The 19,790-nt window shown below is 41.5% G+C and overlaps 2 protein-coding genes across 5 annotated transcripts; both read right to left on the bottom strand.

Annotated features, from left to right (window-relative positions):
- Window positions 1-1,276: 1,276 nt before the first annotated feature.
- Window positions 1,277-11,850, bottom strand: LOC136295675 (carbohydrate sulfotransferase 5-like). Of its 4 annotated transcripts, none has more exons than XM_066194249.1 (3): window positions 11,789-11,850; window positions 11,032-11,181; window positions 1,277-5,093 (listed from the first exon to the last, which is right to left on the bottom strand). In XM_066194249.1, exon 3 carries the CDS (start codon window positions 5,063-5,065, stop codon window positions 3,884-3,886), a length of 1,182 nt encoding a protein of 393 aa, XP_066050346.1. In that variant the 5' UTR covers window positions 5,066-5,093; window positions 11,032-11,181; window positions 11,789-11,850; the 3' UTR covers window positions 1,277-3,883. The 4 variants fall into 4 exon arrangements, with proteins under 4 accessions (XP_066050346.1, XP_066050347.1, XP_066050348.1 ...); XM_066194250.1 differs by lacking the exon at window positions 11,789-11,850 and adding an exon at window positions 11,591-11,755; XM_066194251.1 differs by lacking the exon at window positions 11,032-11,181 and having other exon boundaries at window positions 11,789-11,818.
- Window positions 11,851-14,820: 2,970 nt separating this feature from the next.
- On the bottom strand, window positions 14,821-19,727 carry TMEM231 (transmembrane protein 231). Its single transcript, XM_066194252.1, has 7 exons — window positions 19,552-19,727; window positions 19,306-19,475; window positions 18,138-18,266; window positions 16,641-16,784; window positions 16,266-16,347; window positions 16,028-16,138; window positions 14,821-15,115 (listed from the first exon to the last, which is right to left on the bottom strand). Exons 1-7 carry the CDS (start codon window positions 19,691-19,693, stop codon window positions 14,931-14,933), a joined length of 963 nt encoding a protein of 320 aa, XP_066050349.1. The 5' UTR covers window positions 19,694-19,727; the 3' UTR covers window positions 14,821-14,930.
- Window positions 19,728-19,790: the final 63 nt, after the last annotated feature.

Consider the following 19,790-nt stretch of genomic DNA (forward strand, 5'->3'; position numbering starts at 1 on the left):
TAGCGGGTATTTGTAAAACAAATTCATTATTGAAGCAGCTAACTTGAAAATAAGATTTTTTTACAATAAAGTTGACCAAAAAAGAGTCTCAAAATTAAGATATAGGTTGCACTAATATTTAAGAAAAAAAAAGTTGTCTTTGGTGCGTATAACCTGCCAGCCTCTCATGTTTTCAGTCCTTACCATTTATTTTTGTGGCACCCCGCCAAGGCCCCCCCGGCTGCTCACACGGACGCCTGACTAAATCGACTGCCTAAACCCGGCCGCGACGCCGCTGAGCCCACAGCTCGTGTTTATACACCCGGAAACGTCGCGGAAAATCGCGCTCAGGAGGCGCTGTGTTCGGGTTCACGCGCAGGCAGTCGGGTAGTTGCCCCTGGGGGCCTTGCATATTCCCGCCTTTTTCTACCGCCATTTTTGGAAGGTCAAGCGCATCGCGCCGGGCCGCCATCTTTTTTGTGGCAACCCCGTTAAGGCCCCCCCCCCGGCTGCTCAGACAGGCGCCTGACTAAATCCACTGCCTGAACCCTCCCGCGGCGCGGCTGAGCTCACAGCCCGTGTCCGCACACTTGGAAACGCCGCGGAAAATCGCGCCAGGGAGGTGGCGTGGTCGGGGTCGCGCGCAGACAGCCGGCTAGAAGCACCCAGGGTCCTTGCTCTTTCCCGCCCTTCTGCCCGCAACTTTGGAAGGTCGGACGGCATCACTGCCCCCAAACTCACAGCCCGGGGCCGCCACGCGCCTCGGAGACGGGGGGGGGGAGGGCTGCAGTACCGCTGTTTGTCCACAAGGCGGCAGCACTGCCGCACATCTCGGCCGAGGGCTGCCACGCGCGTTAGGGACGGGCACGGGGGCAGCTGCAGTACCGCTCTCTGTCCACACGATGGCAGCACTGCCGCACAGCTCAGGAGGGATGGGCACAGGGGCAGCTGCAGTACCGCTCTCTGTCCACACGATGGCAGCACTGCCGCACAGCTCAGGAGGGATGGGCACAGGGGCAGCTGCAGTACCGCTCTCTGTCCACACGATGGCAGCACTGCCGCACAGCTCAGGAGGGATGGGCACAGGGGCAGCTGCAGTACCGCTCTCTGTCCACACGATGGCAGAGCGAAGGCAAAAAAGAACGTGGCCAAAAATGCCCTTCCAAACATCCTCTCGAATAAATGCCCCCAAAAAACCCCAACCACAGGTACAAGAACCTCGCCACTAACCAAATTCAAACCAAAAAAGCCTTTATTTTAAGCTATATTCCAATATTTTTAACTTTATTATTTTGATATTTATCATTACCATTTATCTTTTATATTAATTTCTATGTATATTACATATAATACATGTAAGATGCAATATTATACATTGCATTAATTTATATTTTTGATACTATTTTTGTACTTTATATATCTCTTTTTATTAATTATATTTTTCTATTTTAAAATTTATTTTTAAATTTTGTTTTTATTTGTTTATATTTTAAACTATAGGAATTCATTAACCTCAAACATCAGAATCACAATTAATCAGAATTAAATTAGCCTAATTTTCGAAGGAGTAAAGACTTAATTTTCATTAAAATAATATTGCCATATTTTCTCTGTGTTTTTTCTGGTGAAGGGTGTTGTTTGTGGAGGGTTTTTTGGTTTACCTTGTTTTGGATTTCTTTGTTACTCAGCAATGAGGTTTAGAGAGTTACAAAATAAAAAGTTTACTTTCTTTTATTGCTACCTCTGAAAAACACCTGGACATAAAGTTACTGCTGGTAATACAGCAGTGCATGGGTAGAATGGGACCTGTTCGGGGGGTTAAAAGGAAAAAAAAATGTCACCACAGTGTTCACAGCTTTCTTAGTTCAGGTTTTTTAATTTAGCAGAAAATACAGAGGTTTTGCTAACTGCACGCTCAATTATATCCAGATGTCCAGTGGACACGGATGTCATTTTTCGACTTCTTTTTTGCCAACAGCCAAACTTCCAGATACTCAGAGTAAGAAAGAGTAAGGGGAAAAAAAAGGAACAAAGAAAACATGAAAAACCAAACAAATAAAATAAATAATTTTAAAAGTACAAAAGAAATACAATAACATGAAAATAAAAAACCCCAAATAATATTAAAAAATACAAAAATCAAAAATCTAAAAGTTTTTTAAAAATAAAAAAAGTTTAAAATAAAATAAAAGTAAAATAAATAAATAAGAAATAAAATTAAATTTAAAAATTTTATAAAAATGTAAAAATAGAAGAATATAAAACATTTAAAAATAAAACAATAAAAGAACATGAAAAAATAAAACACAATAAAATAAAAAATATAGCATGAAAATACAAAAAATCAAAAAGAAAAAAAAAAAGGGGAGACAAAATTAAATAAATGCAGCTCTCCCTTCATGCCATTGCCTAACACAGCTCCAGGAGTCTCCTCGATTATGCAGCAATAGCGAAAACAAACCCAGTGCCTCCCAGAAAATAAGGTTTTCTAGATAACTCCCAGTTTTGCCTGGAAACAAATTCTATTTTAGCGGGAAGCACACTTTGGATGAACATCCACATGTGCCAAGGCAGGGAAGAACCACCCCACTGTATCCAAGTAACAGCAACTAGGCCAGGATTTAAGTTTTAATGGGATTGATGTAATTAAAAATACCGTAAACTGAACTTTACAAAGAGATGCATTATGGCAATAAAACACTTAGCATGCTTTCCTGGGAATTTCCAGAATTCTGTGGATACGGTGCTGAACAATTCCTGATTTACTAACATGAATTGGGTCAATTTCCTTGAAAATGTGTCCTACGATGTACAAACATTCCAATTAGGATGGAAAATTGGCATTTGCAATAAAAATTCCCTTACTGAAATCAGAGAGAGGAAAAACATCAAATAAAAGGAAGGAATAACATCGAAATCCCAGCTTGCCTGGAAAACAAGCTCAGGAATTTCTAACATTGAAAACTTTTGGAACAGTCAGGAATGTGGTGGAAGTTCATGGAATGACAACTTAAAATCTGCTTCCTCTGCTCTGATTTTAAAGGGAAGTGGATATTCAACAGGTCTAGTTACTCCTATCTCAGAACAGTCTGTATTTTGTGGGAGTAACAATCCAAAGAAATGCCAATCTTAGTTGCAATTCTGAACTTGTAGTTCTGAAGAGAGAGGATAATGGTATGGATTGCACGGCAGGAGCAAGCGTGCACTTATTCTTTGTCACAGTATTAGAACACAATAGGGGCAGAATTAAAACGCTATTTCCACCGTGATTCCACTGAAAGTTTCCTTACGTCCTTTGGTTTTTGCACTCCAAGCAAACATCACATTCCAGTATGTGATTGTAAACATTGCCATTCCAAGGAAACCATTATGAAATCTAACAATAAATGAAGTTCCGGTTTAAACCTTCTACAGGACAGCTGCTGCAGCTGCTCCACCTTTTGGAAAACTTATATTTAAAATTGAAAACATCAAAAGAAGTCTGAAAAAAAATTACACAACTGCACAACAACTTTAAAGAAGAAAGTCAAGTGAAGGAATTTAGTATCTACTTTGTTCCATATACACAAATAGAGAACTGTGATTCTTAAATAATTAAAGCATGAAAAACAGAAGTGAACTACTATCAATAAACAAGACATCTTTGAGAATCCATATTTTAATAGAAAGTGCTTAAATTATATTCTTAAGACAATGCTGTGAGCAGCACAGTAGCAGGCTGACAAGTATCTTGTTGTCTTTTTTCATGTAGAAAACTCAGGAAAAAAACCTACTTACAGTAACAAAAAATGAGTAGACTAAAAGATAAAGTCATCAGCCAAGGATTTTCCAACTACTATATGCTGCACAGTAGAGAAATATTCAAACTACCCTGCCCCACCTCCCCAGATCTCTCAAAAATGTCTCAGTACTTTGGACTAAATGCTGACCAACTGAATTGATTTTGTCGTCTTGGCAACACCAAATCCAATGTCAGATCTCTTTGTTCTTTTTCTGAATCCACCAGCTGATAACCAAGAATGTTTATAGCACCTTTGCAAACTTCCTGTATTTTCTTCACTTTCTGAAAGGAAAGAACATTTCTCCAGGCCTGTGAAACACTAACTGCATCTCGAGATGTTATTTTGAAGGCTTCTTTTTTTTTTCCTGGTCCCTGTCCATGTGTGATATTATAGATCCAGCCTTTGAGCCTGGGAGTCAAACTAAGATCTGCAAATTTATACATTTCTGAGATTTCAGATAATGGATCTCTTACCAGATCTTCAAAACGGACCATTAAATAGCGATCTTTCAGGAAATAAGGTGGTTTTAGAGTAGCTGTTTCATAAATCTGAACGTGACTTCTACAAACCTCTTGCATTACTTTGTATTTGCTATCTTCCACTTTAGTGCCATTGGTACTCAAGACAATTCCATTGTCACGGGCTAACGCTTTGACTGATTGTTCCCGTGACTTAACAACTGCCCTGGGGTCACGGACCAGGTGAATAATTTTGAGATTCAGGGATGGATCAGTGAGAAGGGGGTATAGAACCTTCAAGTCAAAGAATCGAACTTCCTTGATGACAACATGGCTGTAAGTTTTACAGGCTTCCTCCACCTTGCTGAAGGGATACCGTCCACAAAGAGTCTTGCATGCCAATTCACTGGTTATGTCAGTACGTTGGAAAGAGTCACAAGCAGGAGCTGAACACAGAGCCCGACTTGCTGCCCACTGGAAAAGATCGGATAAGTTTCTTTTCCAAGGCATGTAAGCATCAAACACAGACATGTCACACAGAAAGACCGACCTGACTAAGTCCCGCACTGCCATGTGTAAGACTTTGGCACTGTTCTGGTACATTGTAACCCACACGTGCCATGCAGGTTCCATCAGGTAGAAGACGCTGGGATGCTGGCTGAAAAGTTGACCAACAAAAGAAGATCCCGACCGCCAAGAGGAGAGGATAAGTATGTGGACTTGTGATGGTTTCTCCTCAGACTGAAGCATGAAGCTACTGTACCGGGCATACATGAAGAGTAAGAATCCAGTCTGAACTGTAACAAAAATTATAACAATTGTGCTAGGAATCCGAATCCTTGCCATTTTCACCGACAGAAGGCAATGAGAAAAGCTGAAAAAGAGAAGGGAAATACTGGTGAACCATTGCTCTTGTGGCACAATAACGATACAACTTAGACAATACAAACTCTTGCGTTAGTAAAACCTTTCTTCAAATGTGCATGAATGTATGTGGGATTAACTGCTTCCTTAATCAGTTGCTCCGGGGGATGATCACTGCAGGTGAAAGCTGAAATAAGCAAATAAGTAAATGTTCCAAGTTGAAGAAAACCTTGGGTCGATACAGCTCAACCCTTGGATTATTAAAAAAAAACAAAACCAAAACCAAAACCAAACAAAACTACAAATTACACAAGGCCCTCAACTTGAATACTGGTACATATTGTCCTAAAAAAAGAAGAATACTTTTTTTTCTGAATCGCTCAACTGTATTTCTGTTTCAATTTAACATTACAAGGATTTCTATCCCCTAAAAGGAGTGGATGCGAACACTGGTAACTGTGGGTGCTGAAATAAAAATCATCTTATTTAATGTGAGTGCTGTACCCTACAGTGTCCATAGGTTGCTGTACCAATTGGTGCTTGTCCACAACCCTCTATTTTCCAAAACGCAGAAGGCAGAAGATGGATGAAAACTCACAATCAGAAGCCACAACTAGCCACAGATAATAAAATTAAAAAGCTGCTAACATGTATCTTTGGTCTGGAGTGCATACACCCCAAGACCAAATATCCTGAGTTTGCATTCAAGGAATTACTAGCTTGGGAGTTAGATTTGTCTGCATATAACTGCGAGAAAACCTTAGGCATGTCAACCCCAAGTGGATTTCTGCTTTACTTTGCAGTCAAAGTTCAAGGCACATGCATTTCTCACAGCTTTTTACTAGAGGATTTTGGCACCTACCCTTCCGAGCTCTCACTCATGCATATTCCACTTGTAAGCAGTCAGTAAATGTTGGCAGGCAACATTGTAGGAAAGTAAGACTCCTCACATATGCAGATCATCTCAGAAGTTCTACATATATGTATTTGCTATCTAGCTGCATTTACAATTTGCAATTACAATTTTTTCTTGTTACAGTGAAAGATACATTTTTCAACACACTCTGAACTCTTGAAAGAAAATCATGGAGACTAGACATAGATACATTCTCATTTGACATAATAAATTGAATTGAATTAAATGATCACTCATTACAAAGTCTTTATGTACACTGTATATAAAATATGACATTCTGCTTCAAAACTCTGTGGCAGCAAAAGTATACAAGAGTTCAATAAATAATTACATTGACTTAAAGTAATGGAAGAAAAGCCTTCCAAGGACTTAAAGGCAAAAATGAGGCTACATCCCATGGCTTAGCAATTACCTAAACTGTGGACAGCACATGGTATACGCCTGTGTTGTGGTGACACACTAGGAGAAGCAAGGCTTACTGTATTACTTCTTCCTTAGCAGACCACTACTTGCTACTCTCAGGTGCAAGAGCAGATAGATAAATCCTTAGTTTAATTCAGCTTGGCCATTCTTCATAGATAAAATGTGCCTTGTTCAAATACTGAATTTTGGCATATTACATTTTCAGAAGCATCTGTAAGTTTCACTTTGCTGTGGGGATTGCCAGCAATCCAGCAGCCTGCATTGACACTTCAATTGATTCAGTCACCTGCATTGACCCCTTCACCAAACAGAGGGGATGAAAGAATCTAAGCTGAAGTTCAAGTACAGTTGCATTTGCTAATTGAAAGACTTTTCCTGAAACAGGCCCTACGCCTGAAAGTCACACAGACACAACTATCTCAGATCTCTTTCTTGAGTGCAAAATGTGAGTCATTATTGACACTAAGACTGCATTCTGCAGCTCCTTGCAATCTCACCCCTTATGTAGCTTTTAGAGACTCATGTACGCTTTTTAAAGAATTAATGTGTTTCTACTCTAGCTGCAAAGAACTGTAGCTCCACTCTAATCATGCTGCAGAACTGCAACATTAACTGCACTTTACAGGTTATTAGCAGAGAGTGGGGGACTGAGGAATAAAAGCCAAAAGCTGTTTTTTAAAATTCAGTTCTGCCCTGACTGTCTCTCAGATCTCTCCTCGCTCCAGTTCCCATGCAAGCAGTGTTGCAGACAACACTGTGCCAATAAAAAAACAGATTACATGAGCATTAGTCCACAATATGTGTCTGAACTAATCAGACTCAAACGCTACAAATAACATCAAATGACTGTAAGCTGAAGCATTTCCCTACACTTCAATATGATAGACACTGCAAGAAAGAAGTGTGATGTCAAAGTAAACCACTAAGTAGATACTCATTTTCTATATTTAAGATTAATTTTCTACCCTTTTGGAAAAGCTGGAGTGTTTCTAAGGAATATACACACGTGTAGACACCACCAAAGAAAAAGCATAATTGCACAACAAAATATAGCATCTGTAAAAGAATTCTCTTGTGTGCTTCCCAGTGCATAAGGCAAATTACACCACTTTCTCCATAAACAGTGCCCTTATTTCTGCAGTTCTCACGTTGGGTATGTGTAGTTCTATTTTCATGTAAACAACCATTTACCATTTGCAATTGCATTCTGCAGTTAAGGTGATTTCAGCCCAGGTTAAATTTGCATTCCCTTAAAGTACAATTTTTTTTTTAACCCAACAAGCTCTTCTGTGATTTCTGATAAACTTTAGCTGAGGCAGAAAGCAGCTGTTGAGTAGCCCAACCTTCTCATAGAGTTGCTGAAGATCTACCTATGTATACACATATACACGTATTTATAAATCTACTGAAGAGATTATATCATTGCCTTAGTTGTGGACTTGGCATTGTTGGGTTAACAGTTGGACTTTGTTTGATCTTTTCCAACCTAAATGATTCTACAATTCCAAATGTGAGGAACAGGACCTTGCCATACAGATTACTTCTAATGTTCTGGCTATTCCATTGCAGGACTCGCCAGATGGTGCTGTGGCAAGCTTGCTCGTTCAGCACAGGAAGGCAGTATGCCAAAACTGCACACTGAAGCTGCACGCTGAAACACTACTCTGTGACTTGCTTTGCATTGCCTCGCCTCTTTCTGCTAGTGCCCTCCTCGTCCTCCATTACCGGCTCAGAGGCACCACCTGCCCAAGCTCCCTTCAGGAAAGCAAAACTGGGGTTTGTTACACCTTTTTTCCTGCTTTGCTCCACGGAAGTGCTTCCTCGTAGCTGCACCTGCCTGACTATAGCATGCCTGTCAGCTGCAAATGAGAGGAGGAAAAGGAGAAGCAGCAGAGGGGCCAGATGTTCTAGCATTACTGCCACTTCAGCTGCCATCTCAGTGACAAAGCTCTAGAAAACACCTCCTCATTGACTCATGCAATCAGACTGACCTCAAGTGGAAAGGGATCTACAAGAAGAAGAAAAACAGGCTGTAACGGGCGTCAGGTTGCAGCAGACAGCACTCCGACACCTCTCACATCTCTCAGCCGAGACTCATAAAGTATGGCAACACTCAGTGGCATAACTATATGTGCTTTTGCAAATAATGAATAGTCCTTAGTATAAGTTATTTTACTAACAGTTACACTGTTATTCCTTTTTTGTGATAGAAGTAGTACTCCTTTGGTGACCATTTCTTCAAGAAGAGCTCTGGAGAATAAGAGAACATTCAGAAGCCTCTCAAATTCCTGAGGCACAATCATCTCTTCACAGGGCAACACAAATGTTCAAAATGTGATCTGAAAAGCATCTGCATATATGGTTTAGTTGCCAGTCCCGAATTAAGCTCTTTTCCTGGGCTTCCCTGCTAACAGCTACTAATGGAAACAAGACCCAAGACTAGATGATCCCTTGGACAGTTCCACAATAACTATTCTTACATATTGTCCAAAGGAAATTAATTATTCAAACTGTCCAACAGAGCAATCATTTTCTTCACAACTTAAACTGTATCTGATAGATTGGTGAGCCACAGGGCCACTAGGATCTGCCTTTGCTTACCAAGAAACTATATACATTACAGAAAGCTATCCAGTTTTACCAAGTAGGGTAAAATTACAGTCAGCGGTAGTATTGATCCCAAAAAGATGTCATTTCTAAGGACAGCACTTTTCAGACCCAGAAAGGCAGAAAAGAAAGAAGGAAATTGTCCACTGGATGATCATTTAGCTCTTGCTTCCAGGGACTTTCGTTCGTCTGTCACATAAGACATATAATGTTGAAATCAAGTAATCAGATCTTTTCAGGTCAGGTCTGAAAGGAGTACAGTTTCTTAGTAACTTTCTTTCAGCACAGAATTCAACGTGAAGAGACTTAATAAAGTAGCAAAAACTAACTTTATAGCTTAAAAAGACCCTCCTATTAAACTCCTAATTTTTTTTCTGGGATACTAAAAGGACCATAGAAACACAGCCTCATACTGTGCCTCATATTAGAGCTGGCAAATAAACATGCTCTCTCTTTGAGCTTTGGACAAAAGGCTGGGATGAAAGACTCCTTTAGAACAAACAGTCTGGGTCTGTTGTGGGAAGACTGAAAAAACAGGCTGGATTAAAGCAAAAACATTTGAGCGAAGAATTACAAATACCTGCTCCTCTACAATGACTTTGGAGCAACTGAATCTTAGCTGTCTTTGTCAAAATCTTCCCTGGCCATTTTCTGCCCAAGAAAATTTCCAGCATACTTTTCAACAATCTGGGCAGCATTTTTAAAGTCAAAGAAATTTAAAGACTACACAGAAATTGCATCCAATACTGTACTCAGTTGTGGGTCCCTTCCAACTCAGAATATTCTGTGATTCTGTTGATTACCCAGATTGATCTCTTCCACTGAAAAATTAATACCTAATGCTGGATTATATCCTCAACCTTTCGTTACCTAAAAATGATTGTTCTGTATGCTGACTTTTCAGAGCAACCATACGAGATGAATGTAAGTATCACTTATGTACTTGAAATTCACCAAATGCAGCAGTACTGATGGTAAAAAGAACGATAATGGTAAATGTCATCATGCATTTTATAGAATAGGAAAATGTTTATTCTATTCATGGCATGATAAGGGTGATCACCTGAAGGTCTGCTTTTCCTCATGGAATTTACTCACTCCATACTTCACCTATAAGACATTGCACCAATGCAATCACCACCAAAATGGCTTCTACGAGCTAACATTAGAAACGCAGTTTGCTACTCAAGAAAGTGAAATGCAGGAAAAAGAATAGTACGCAACAATATTACTAGTAATTCTTGCAGTAAATCACTCCACTGACAAAACATCACTTTCCAGTATTCTTCTGCAGCTAGAAATCACACATCTTCATAAGGTAAAAGGTCACTCTATCAACAACAAAATGCAGATTAGTATTTGAACGGGAAAAGAAAAAGGTAGTTTGGAGGGTGTGCTCTAGAATCGCTGGTTGTCCCAAAAGTTGAAAGTCATTCCAATACTAAATAGTTGAAAGTCGTAAGCCCGTGTAATTTTTTTAATAGAATAGTGACACCGCAACGAAAATAATAAAATACAGTAAATGTACTGCAGTAATTTGGAATTATAACATTATATTAGCATCTCAGGTGATACTGCTAATTGATCTTTTGGAAATATACTTCTTTTTACAGTCTAGTGGAAAATAAGATTTGAAGAATTGTTTCCAGGAAATCATCACACTTAAACACTTTTCAACACTATGAAACATACCATACATTTAATTACATGATCATTAAAATTCTTTTTCTAAAAGGTACTGTTTCCTTTGTGAGATGTTTTATATTTTTTAGAGTTGGATAAAGTTGTCCAGCCTAAGCAAATGGCAGTGTCAAAGCATAGCCCAACAGCACCTATTTCTCCATGCACTGCAGCAGAAGATCACAAAGTGTTTTCAGTTACTAGAATTATTGGGGTTCAAGAAACAAGGTCTGCTTAGTTGCAGTTTTTGTTAGGAATTTTTACTGTGGCAAAACTGGGGCAACAAAGAGACCATCCGCAGTGACTGAATGCTATTACTTACTTGACACTCTGCCTGCACCGTTACAATAGCGTCCTCAAATTCAAAGTCCAAGGACGATTGGGCTGAGGTGCGCCCTGTGTGCCTCACTTGAAGCAACTGTTGCAACTAAGAAATACTGCCAAATGCTTCCGATCAGCATGTCACCTTCACCTAGAAAGAGGCAGGACACAACAGAAAAATAGGAAGGGATTTCCTGAAGTGATGGGAGGGTACTCTAAAGCACCTTATTTCACCATCTAACTCCAACAAACGAAACCACCTGAACCTGAATCAGCCATATTTTATACGGGAAAAAAAGGAAAGAAGGAAAGGAAAGCAAAGAAGGAAAGGAAAGCAAAGGAAAGCAAAGGAAAGCAAAGGAAAGCAAAGGAAAGGAAAGGAAAGGAAAGGAAAGGAAAGGAAAGGAAAGGAAAGGAAAGGAAAGGAAAGGAAAGGAAAGGGGAAAGGGAAAGGAAAGGGAAAGGAAAGAGAAAGGAAAGGGAAAGGAAAGGGAAAGGGAAAAGGAAAGGAAAGGGAAAGGACAAAAAAAAAAAAAAAGGCCGATTTTCGATAGCTTTACCTCTGTCGGTGCGACATCGGCTCCGCCGCAACTGGTATTACCGCTACTTCGCCACCACAAGCAGGGGCGTGTGTGACCCGCTCAAAAACATCTCCTTTAAAGCACCGTTGTTTGTGAAAAAGGAAAAAAAAGGACTGACAGGGACTACCAATCCGGTGGAATAACCACACACCCCCACCCGCATCAGCCTGCCCGTACCTTGTCGCCGCCTCCCGCCACAGCCGCGGCTCCGAGCTCCCGACAGAGACAATGAGCCGCTTTCAGACGTGGCCGAGGCGCCGAGGCAGCGGGAGGAGCCCGAGAAGAAGCCGATCCGCCCCGCACCCGGAGCATCCCCGGGCAAAGGCGCAGCCTGGCAGAGGCGGTCCGCTCGCCTGCCCCGCCCAGCACGGGTGGGACCGGCGTGGCGGGGCGGTGACGCCCGCTCCGCATCCAGGCACCTGCATCCAGAAAGCGCCCGGCCCGCGGGGTCCCGGCTGGCTCGCCGGAACCGGCTCGTGGCAGCGCTGCCTGGCCGCCGCAGCAGCCGGCGCCCCGCGGCCTCTCCTCCGCGGGGTTCCGCGTGCCTCGGGCCTTCCTGTCGCAGCAGCCCCCTTCCCCCGGCCTCCGCCTCCTCCCTCCATCCCGGCCCAGCACCCCCAGGCAAACAAAGCTCGGCGCGGCCGCGTCCCGCTCGCCTCGTGTGAGTACAACGAGAGGATAGTGCCCCCTGCAAACGGGCTGCCTTGGTGAGTTAAGAAGCAACGACGTGGTTTCTTGTATCCTGGTTCCACCTCTTAAAAGACTTCTGAAGGATGGCTCCTACACGGCCGGCCATGTTCCCACATCGGTTTATGCACAGGACTTTTAACTTAAAGCTGCTTTCTTTTTCCTTCTTACAGAACCTTGATTAACCCTAGGGAGCCACCATGTCCTTCCTCAATGACGAGCATTTGGATTGCTCTGTCATGTATACAGAGAAGATCTGTGTAGTAGCACTGTGGTGCATGGTAGTGGTTTTGACTTTCTGTGTTGCTTATCAAGCTAAAGGAAGAGTCCTTGCATATAGCTTTCTGAGAAAGGCTCTTCTTTCTTAAACCTCTTTTAATGCTAGCTGGAGTGGATCCTCAGGTATGTATTTTTCCGTGTAGTTCAGTTTGTTACTTAAGCTATAAAACCTTGCCTTTTTTCTATTGTTTGGTTACTTATCCAAGTAGAATGTCTCTTCAAGCTTGAGAAAGGAGTCAGAACTATGAACCAAGAACTACGGTCAGTATAAAAAGTGATCCAGGAAGTGACCACAGCAGAAGTATCACAGGGCTTTTTTCCCTGCTGCGGTAACAACTGCCTTTACGGCTCCATTTACCCTGCATTCAGTTATTAGTCCCAGTCCTATGAAACACCTCTTTGAAAAGAAATGGAGGAATGGCTTTATGTCATATTAAACAATTACATGCCACCTGCAAGTAAATAACTCTTTTGACTGCCTCCTTTTAAGGTATGCAGTTCTTTGCTTACATTACTATAGAGGATTTTTTCCATTTTTTTCCACCCAAAGGAAAAGAGAACGTTAAGGATATTTTTCTCTGTATTTCTGGAACTAGACCTAATCTCCATTTTTTGTTTCACATGTATTCGCTGAGCTGTTGCTCTGAGAAGCATCACTTGTTCTAACAATGTGAAAGGCTACAACAGGAGAGAAAAGTGAGAGAGGAATTAATGGAGCCTTCCCAGTACTGTGGCTTTCCAGCATTAATCTTGTCCATGTTTCTGTCACTACCTTAAACACACTTCTGTTCAGCTCAGAAGAAGACTATTACACATTCCATTTTTGTGAGAGTAGAACATTCAAACCCTTAAACTGCGGTCCTGTGGTCTCCCCAGGAATTTCTACCCCTTTCTCATGTCCACCTTAATGTTTGTGCACATACCAAGTTCAGTCAGGGAACTGACTTGTCTGAAAAAGTGATTATTAATTTGGTAAAGATCATCTTCACTATAATGAACTCCCTGAATTAGCTCATGCAGTCACACAAGCCCCATTACTGCTGCAAGGGAGAGCATACCAAATGTACATTAGCTTGAGATATGGGGGAAACAAGCTCACAGCCCCCTTCGTTCTTGCTGTGCAGTGGCTGGAAGCACTAAAAAGCAGTAGACAGTTGCTTTGACTCTGGAGATGCTGATACAAAGCCAGTTATCAGTAGCCCTACGCTGCCACACAGAGACTTCAAAGATCCAAAAGCAAACTGGAGACTTCTGGAAAAGGTAGCTCTCCTAACTGCCAGGATGTTGAATTCTAGAGGACAATGGCCAAAAGGTGGCATACTGCTAAGCTGCTCTTTCATATTTCATAGCTGCACCATGTCTTAAGAGTTCAAGAGAACCAACCACACTTGGAATAGTTTGCAGAATTCTAGCACCTAGAATTGTTTTAAGTTCTGTCCTACCATAACACTGCTTTGCTAGAATTAATTCTTTAATACAAAACTGAAAACATAATGGAAATTATGTTGTTTTCTCTTGTAAGCTTATCTGGCATAAAAAGCCCAAAAAAAGAAGATAAAATTATCTTCCCTACGACCACCACCATCAAGAACGAGGGACACAGTCTTTCAATGTCTACCAGGTGATTATAATTTTTATCTATTCTAAACTAATAAAGTTCTGAAGATAATTATTCACTTACTTTGAAATACTGAGGCTTCCCTGGTAGAATTTTTTGCTAGTTTTCTTTCAATAGATACAAGGATTCTCTGTTTTACTATTCACAATTCACAATTAATGGTCTGGTGCTACAGTAAATGCCAGTAGTAAATGGTTGTGCAAATTTTGCACACACTATCACCCAAAACCTGGTTTCTCACATCAACCTTGAATTTATTCATCATCCAATTTAATAATTAAATTGCTGAGTAAGTATAGCCACAGTTACAGAAGTGCATCTCTGACCTTAACTTATCCATGCATTTTTTCATTTCACAGGGCACATAAATGCATGTACAAATAACTCTTGACAACTCTAAGACTGCAGTGAATTGATTTACAAGAAGTAAAAACAGTTAATGTTGTTACTTTTAGCATATTATTTTCAGTTTTTAAGATGGCTTTTGAGGCATGTTCCAGTTGCAAAATAACAACTAGGCTCTTCTTGAACTGTCAAAAATATAAAATTTTCCAGTTTCAAAGCAGTGTTCCAGCAGAAATTAGATGAATGAACGTGTATTTTAAAAAGGAAGCACAGAACATACTTGGAACATACTTACAAAATTCTGATCTTCTGAAGTAAGAAGTGTCTAGAGAATAAAATCAGGCAACTATTTTTGAATGGCATTTCTGTAAAGTGTTCTCAGGCATATCTTCAGGACTGGTGCTGTTTGTAGGACAGTACTGGAGATACAGGCAGAACTGGTGATACTGGAATTGTAGTCAACACCTGATTCTGGAATAAAAATGTCTTAATCCTACCAAACACCCAAAGAAAGATAAGGAGGATGCTGACATACTGGATCCAGGCAAATTTAATAACTTCCCAAAATCCTGGCTGATATTTGAAGAAAGTCAAGGAGTGTTAATAGAGAAGCTTCTGATGCTACCACTGTGATATCTAAGCAAAGAAACTCATAGGCAGAAAGGCACAAACCTTGTTAAGACATCAGTTCGTGTCACACACGCTAAGCCTCTGAACCACAAAAACACTTAAAAGCCTTCTACCATGGTAGGTAACAAAAGCTGGAGAAAATGTCTGTCCTAGAAGACATTTAAACCAATTCTGAGTAAAGTACCTACTTTGTGCATGAGTCATCAGGAAGTACTTATTGTTAATATTCAGGCAGATAAACAAATCTTGTAAGAAGTGTGCTCCATACAGATTCTTCTAAACGCAGACTTGTTCTTGTCTAAGAAAAAGAGTGAAGAACATAACGAAGAATTATTTTGTTAAAAAAAAGAAAAAAATTCAGGTCTGTCTGCACATGAACGCATGTGACAACCTCCCACTCTGGGAGTTGTTATTTCGTGAGATGATCTTGCATACAAATTTCTAATGATTTGCTTTAGGTCACAGACTATAGTACCATGCTTTGTAAGTGGCCTATGGACAGATAGGGACAGCAGGTACTGCAGAACCAAAGCAAGATGTACCACGAATATTCCCTGAGAATAGCTAACAAACTGCTTTAAAGGCCTTTTTAGCAAAGATGAAAAGCAACATGGGTTCCCATTAAAGAAAGGCAAAAAGTGGTTATGCAAGCACAACCATCTGAAGGAATGGACAAATAGGTATTTCATTACTTCAGAACTGCAGCAAATGCTTAGCTAACAAAAAAAAAAAAAAAAAAAAAAAAAAAAAAAGTATAGCAACACATCTAGGAGAAATCCATTTTCATTTGGCCTGTATGTGGTGGAGGCTCAAATAATATAACCCTGTTTTGTCACAGTTCGTGCAGTTTTTTGAAGGATATAAGATAACTTCCACTGGGTAATGAATGGTGGCATTAATGATAAATGGCGTATCTGTTGCTCTTCCAGTCATCCAAACAGGGCTGGGATCTGAAAAGACTGTTGTCACTAAAATGGAGAAAGGCAACATCCAGGTTAAGAGGCTTTTAGGTACTAATACAGAAGTCATATACCTCACAGAACAGCTGCCAGCATGCTAACTACTACAATCCTTTAGCTACATATTCAGGCTTACCATTTCTATCCCAATATGCTGCAATGATGTTTGCTAGATCATAGTCACTTGCAAAAGGACTTGTACCATTGACCACAGATACCTATTACAACAAGGAGACACTTTCATTATTTGTCCAGTCTTCAAGACAGTAATTCTACTGAGTTTCTTACACAAAGTAACCATGCCCTTCAAGGAATGAACATAAACATCACACTGAACATCTCGGCAGAATAACCTCTTCCCTCTCATAATCTAACAAGAAAATACCAGTTCCAAAGTCTTACAGTTCACTCTGTGGAGTACTACAAATACTTCGTGTGTCACCTATGATACTAGGAGGATTAAGAGGTCAGGGGGGGTGAATTGGTGGTGAAGGGAAAAACTTTTCCTCACATTGTATCTGGTATCCAGTCCACAGTGGTTAAGTAATTGCCTCTGGTTTAATTTCAAGTCTCCGTTCACATAGAGCTGAGACCCTGGCACAGGAGAAAAAAACTGAAGAAAAGCCATGCTCTGCATCACAAATGTTGACATTCTCTGAAATAGTGAACACAAAAAAGGAAAATTTAGGGGGAGGAGGAGGGACACAATACACTTTTCTACTTCTTCGTATCTACAAATTTTTCTACACGGATTTGATTTTTGTACAGCTCCCAAGTTTCAGATCATCGCCTTAGTCCAAACAAGGGAACGCCAAATAAAAAAATACCATTTTTTTAAAAAAAGTGAACTACCTTAGTTAATAGTTTATTAACTTTATTAACTCAACATAAGTTCCACAGGAAATTCAGTGAAATCCAATGGCTGTGGCTAACGGCAGAAAGATTTGACTAGCCATAACATGTAAAAAGCAGCAAGGTGATTAAACACATTCATTGGAGACACACTTTAAAAAACTCAACAGTCAAAATCAAGGACTTGTACTCTGTAACAAGAACGAAATAAAGAAGGTAGGTCCTTAGTTCTTATCAACCACTCAGTCTGAAGCAAAATTTCCACATTTACAGTGGAATAAAAAGTGGGGTGAATATCGTAACTCTCTGTGGTACTAATACCTGAACAAATACTTCAGCCCAAATTTAGGACTGTTGGGCCTTTATTCTGGGCCTCAGGCTTAAGAACATTTTCTACACCACACAGCTATGCTTGCTGAGATTGTCCATCTGCAATCAGCAAGACTCTCCCAAGAAACAGCCTAATCTCCCTTAGGAAAACAACTTCTTGTCTGCGCAGCTGCACCCAGCGCAGCTCTGTATTACTGCTCCTTTCAGATGTATCTGGCTTCTCTGTGCGCTGGTGGTTTACTCTTTGCTTTAGGTATTAATTGCACTGCCACTTGAGGTACAATGGCAGCGGAATCTTACTGTCTTTCTGTAACACTTGCTTTCTCATCCCAGTTACAAGATACAGAAGATCCTGCCAGATGATTACAATGCTTCATTTTGTTAAGCAAAATCTAAGGAGTTTTAGGCTGCTGCAAGAGCCTGACTCTCTACTTCAGAAAATGAACTGGTTACGTCAAGACACGGCAGTGTGTAGGAATGTACATCCTTCTGCCTATTGCAAGACTCTCAGTTATTTCCAGGTGCCACCCACACTGATACTCACTGTGGTGCACTTCTGTCCTATATGGTGCACTACAGTCCCAGAGAATACAGAGCTTAAAAATTAAAAAACAAAAAAATTCCTAACAAAGTGTATCAAAATACGCAAGAGAGCTAGACTAGGAATGACACAGCAGAGAAGGAGAAAATAAGTATTTTTTAGTAAAAGACATATTTTAGATAGAAATTTCCAATGTGGAGAGTTTCTTTTCATCTTACGTATAACCACTACTGGAATATTACAATGGGTCTATACATCACAACAAAGAAACCAAAAAATGCTCACGTAAAGCTGGTAGGAAAAGAGTAGAATCAGCTGAACGCCAACTACATGCTCTGTTGGTTGTAGTGGAAGTTCCAATTTAAAATGCAACTGATCCATTTTGCCATCTTGATTTTTGTCTTCTTCTCTAGTCTGAACAATTTTTTTTTAAAGATAAGAATTTCTGTTAGAAAGATAAACAAAAAAAGTAAAACCCCAGGGGACCTCCACAACTGCAGTACGGACATACCAAGGAAGCAAATAAACTGCATAGGTAGGAATGCAATAAAAAGCTACTTGACTATTTACAGACAGAGGACTAGAGACAAACAAGAAGTCTACACTGTTGTCTGTTATACAATGTCCCGTACGCCCCTCCAGGGAGGGAGAGTTTACTTCAAGGTCTTTTCTCCCCTACACCATTCCAACTGTCTCTCCTGCATGCTATACAAAGCATGTCTTAGTGCTGGATCTTCTGTAAGACACACTGCAAATCTATGACTGATGGTCAGGCTTGTGCCTCCTGCCACTGCAGCATGCCTCTTAAATGGCCTCTGTATACTGATTCTTGGCTGTGAGTCAAGGCTTGCTATCCCTGTGTGCCAGAGTGTCCAGTACTTCAGCTACTTGGAAATACAGCAGGGCTTGTAACAGAGGCAGACAGAAAAATAACTGCCACTGTGAAATCCCAGAACGAAAAGTGACTGCAAGGCACAGATTATGTGCTTCTGAAGGCACGTATCTGCTTCCAAATCTAAGGGCTGCCCTGCCAACTTCACGTCATGATAAGCCATGTGGCCGAGGGGGAGAACTAATTTGATGAAAGTAAACCGATGTGCTCACACAAACCACCAGCGCTGCTTACTGCCATGGTTTAGTAGCAAAATTGGTAGGAGGGTTTGGTTAATGACTGGACTTGGTCTTACGGGCTTTTTCCAATCTAAGTAATGCTATGATTCAGTAACACTGAGAGGGAGTGAAACGAGACTCATTAAAAATCCAGCGAATCCCCGATGTGAGGCACAAGGTTATACATCAAGCTGCTGCTACACCTGAATGCAGCAGCGCCTGACGGGCCACCCGCTCAAAACCGCCATCAGCACTCGTGCCCTGAGCGGGCTGCCGATCCGCTGGCCCCACTCTGCAGCCTCGCTTCTCGCCACTGTTGCCGGGCCGCCTCGGGCAGGCCTACCGACAGGAGCGGGACTCGGAGCCGGTCCTCCTGGAGCCTGTTGAACGCTGGGAATGTGCTCCACGCCAAGAAGCTGCCCGGGCTAGACCCGATGGTGGCGACGAAGAGAACCTCGTACCGGAAACGAACAGTGGGCTGCTCCAGGTACGCGCTCTGCTTCAGCCAGAAACCTGAGGGCAGAAACAGCGCGAGGTTTCAGGGCTGCGCCGGGCCCGGCCGGGCCGCGTAGGGTCCTGTGGCACTCACCGTGGCTCCGGTAGGCCACCAACAGCGGCGGCACATAGGTGAGCGCCGTGATGAGCAACAGCGCCAGCGAAGCGGCGGAGCAGAGCCCAGCCCGGTAACGCGTGTAAAGCGCGGGATGCGAGAACAGCTCCACGCCAGCCATGCCGAGCAGCCCTCAGCGCCCGACCGCACCACCCTTCCCAGCGCCCTCTCCGGTCGCCCCCGCCCTCAGCGCCGCACTGGCGGAGCGTCGGACTGAC

Source organism: Chamaea fasciata, unplaced genomic scaffold, assembly GCF_029207755.1.
Source record: "Chamaea fasciata isolate MVZ Bird 193981 ecotype frontalis unplaced genomic scaffold, bChaFas1.0.hap1 SCAF_12, whole genome shotgun sequence".
Lineage (NCBI taxonomy): Eukaryota > Metazoa > Chordata > Aves > Passeriformes > Sylviidae > Chamaea > Chamaea fasciata.

Excerpts from the sequence above, each read along its gene's own strand:
- TMEM231 (XM_066194252.1), bottom strand. The coding sequence starts at position 19,693 with ATGGCTGGCGTGGAGCTGTTCTCGCATCCCGCGCTTTACACGCGTTAC. Across the intron at positions 16,785-18,137 it reads TCTTTTCCTACCAGCTTTAC|AGAATGTCAACATTTGTGAT; the intron begins GTGAGCATTTTT and ends TCACTATTTCAG. Across the intron at positions 16,348-16,640 it reads GACTGGATACCAGATACAAT|GTATCTGTGGTCAATGGTAC; the intron begins GTGAGGAAAAGT and ends TTGTTGTAATAG.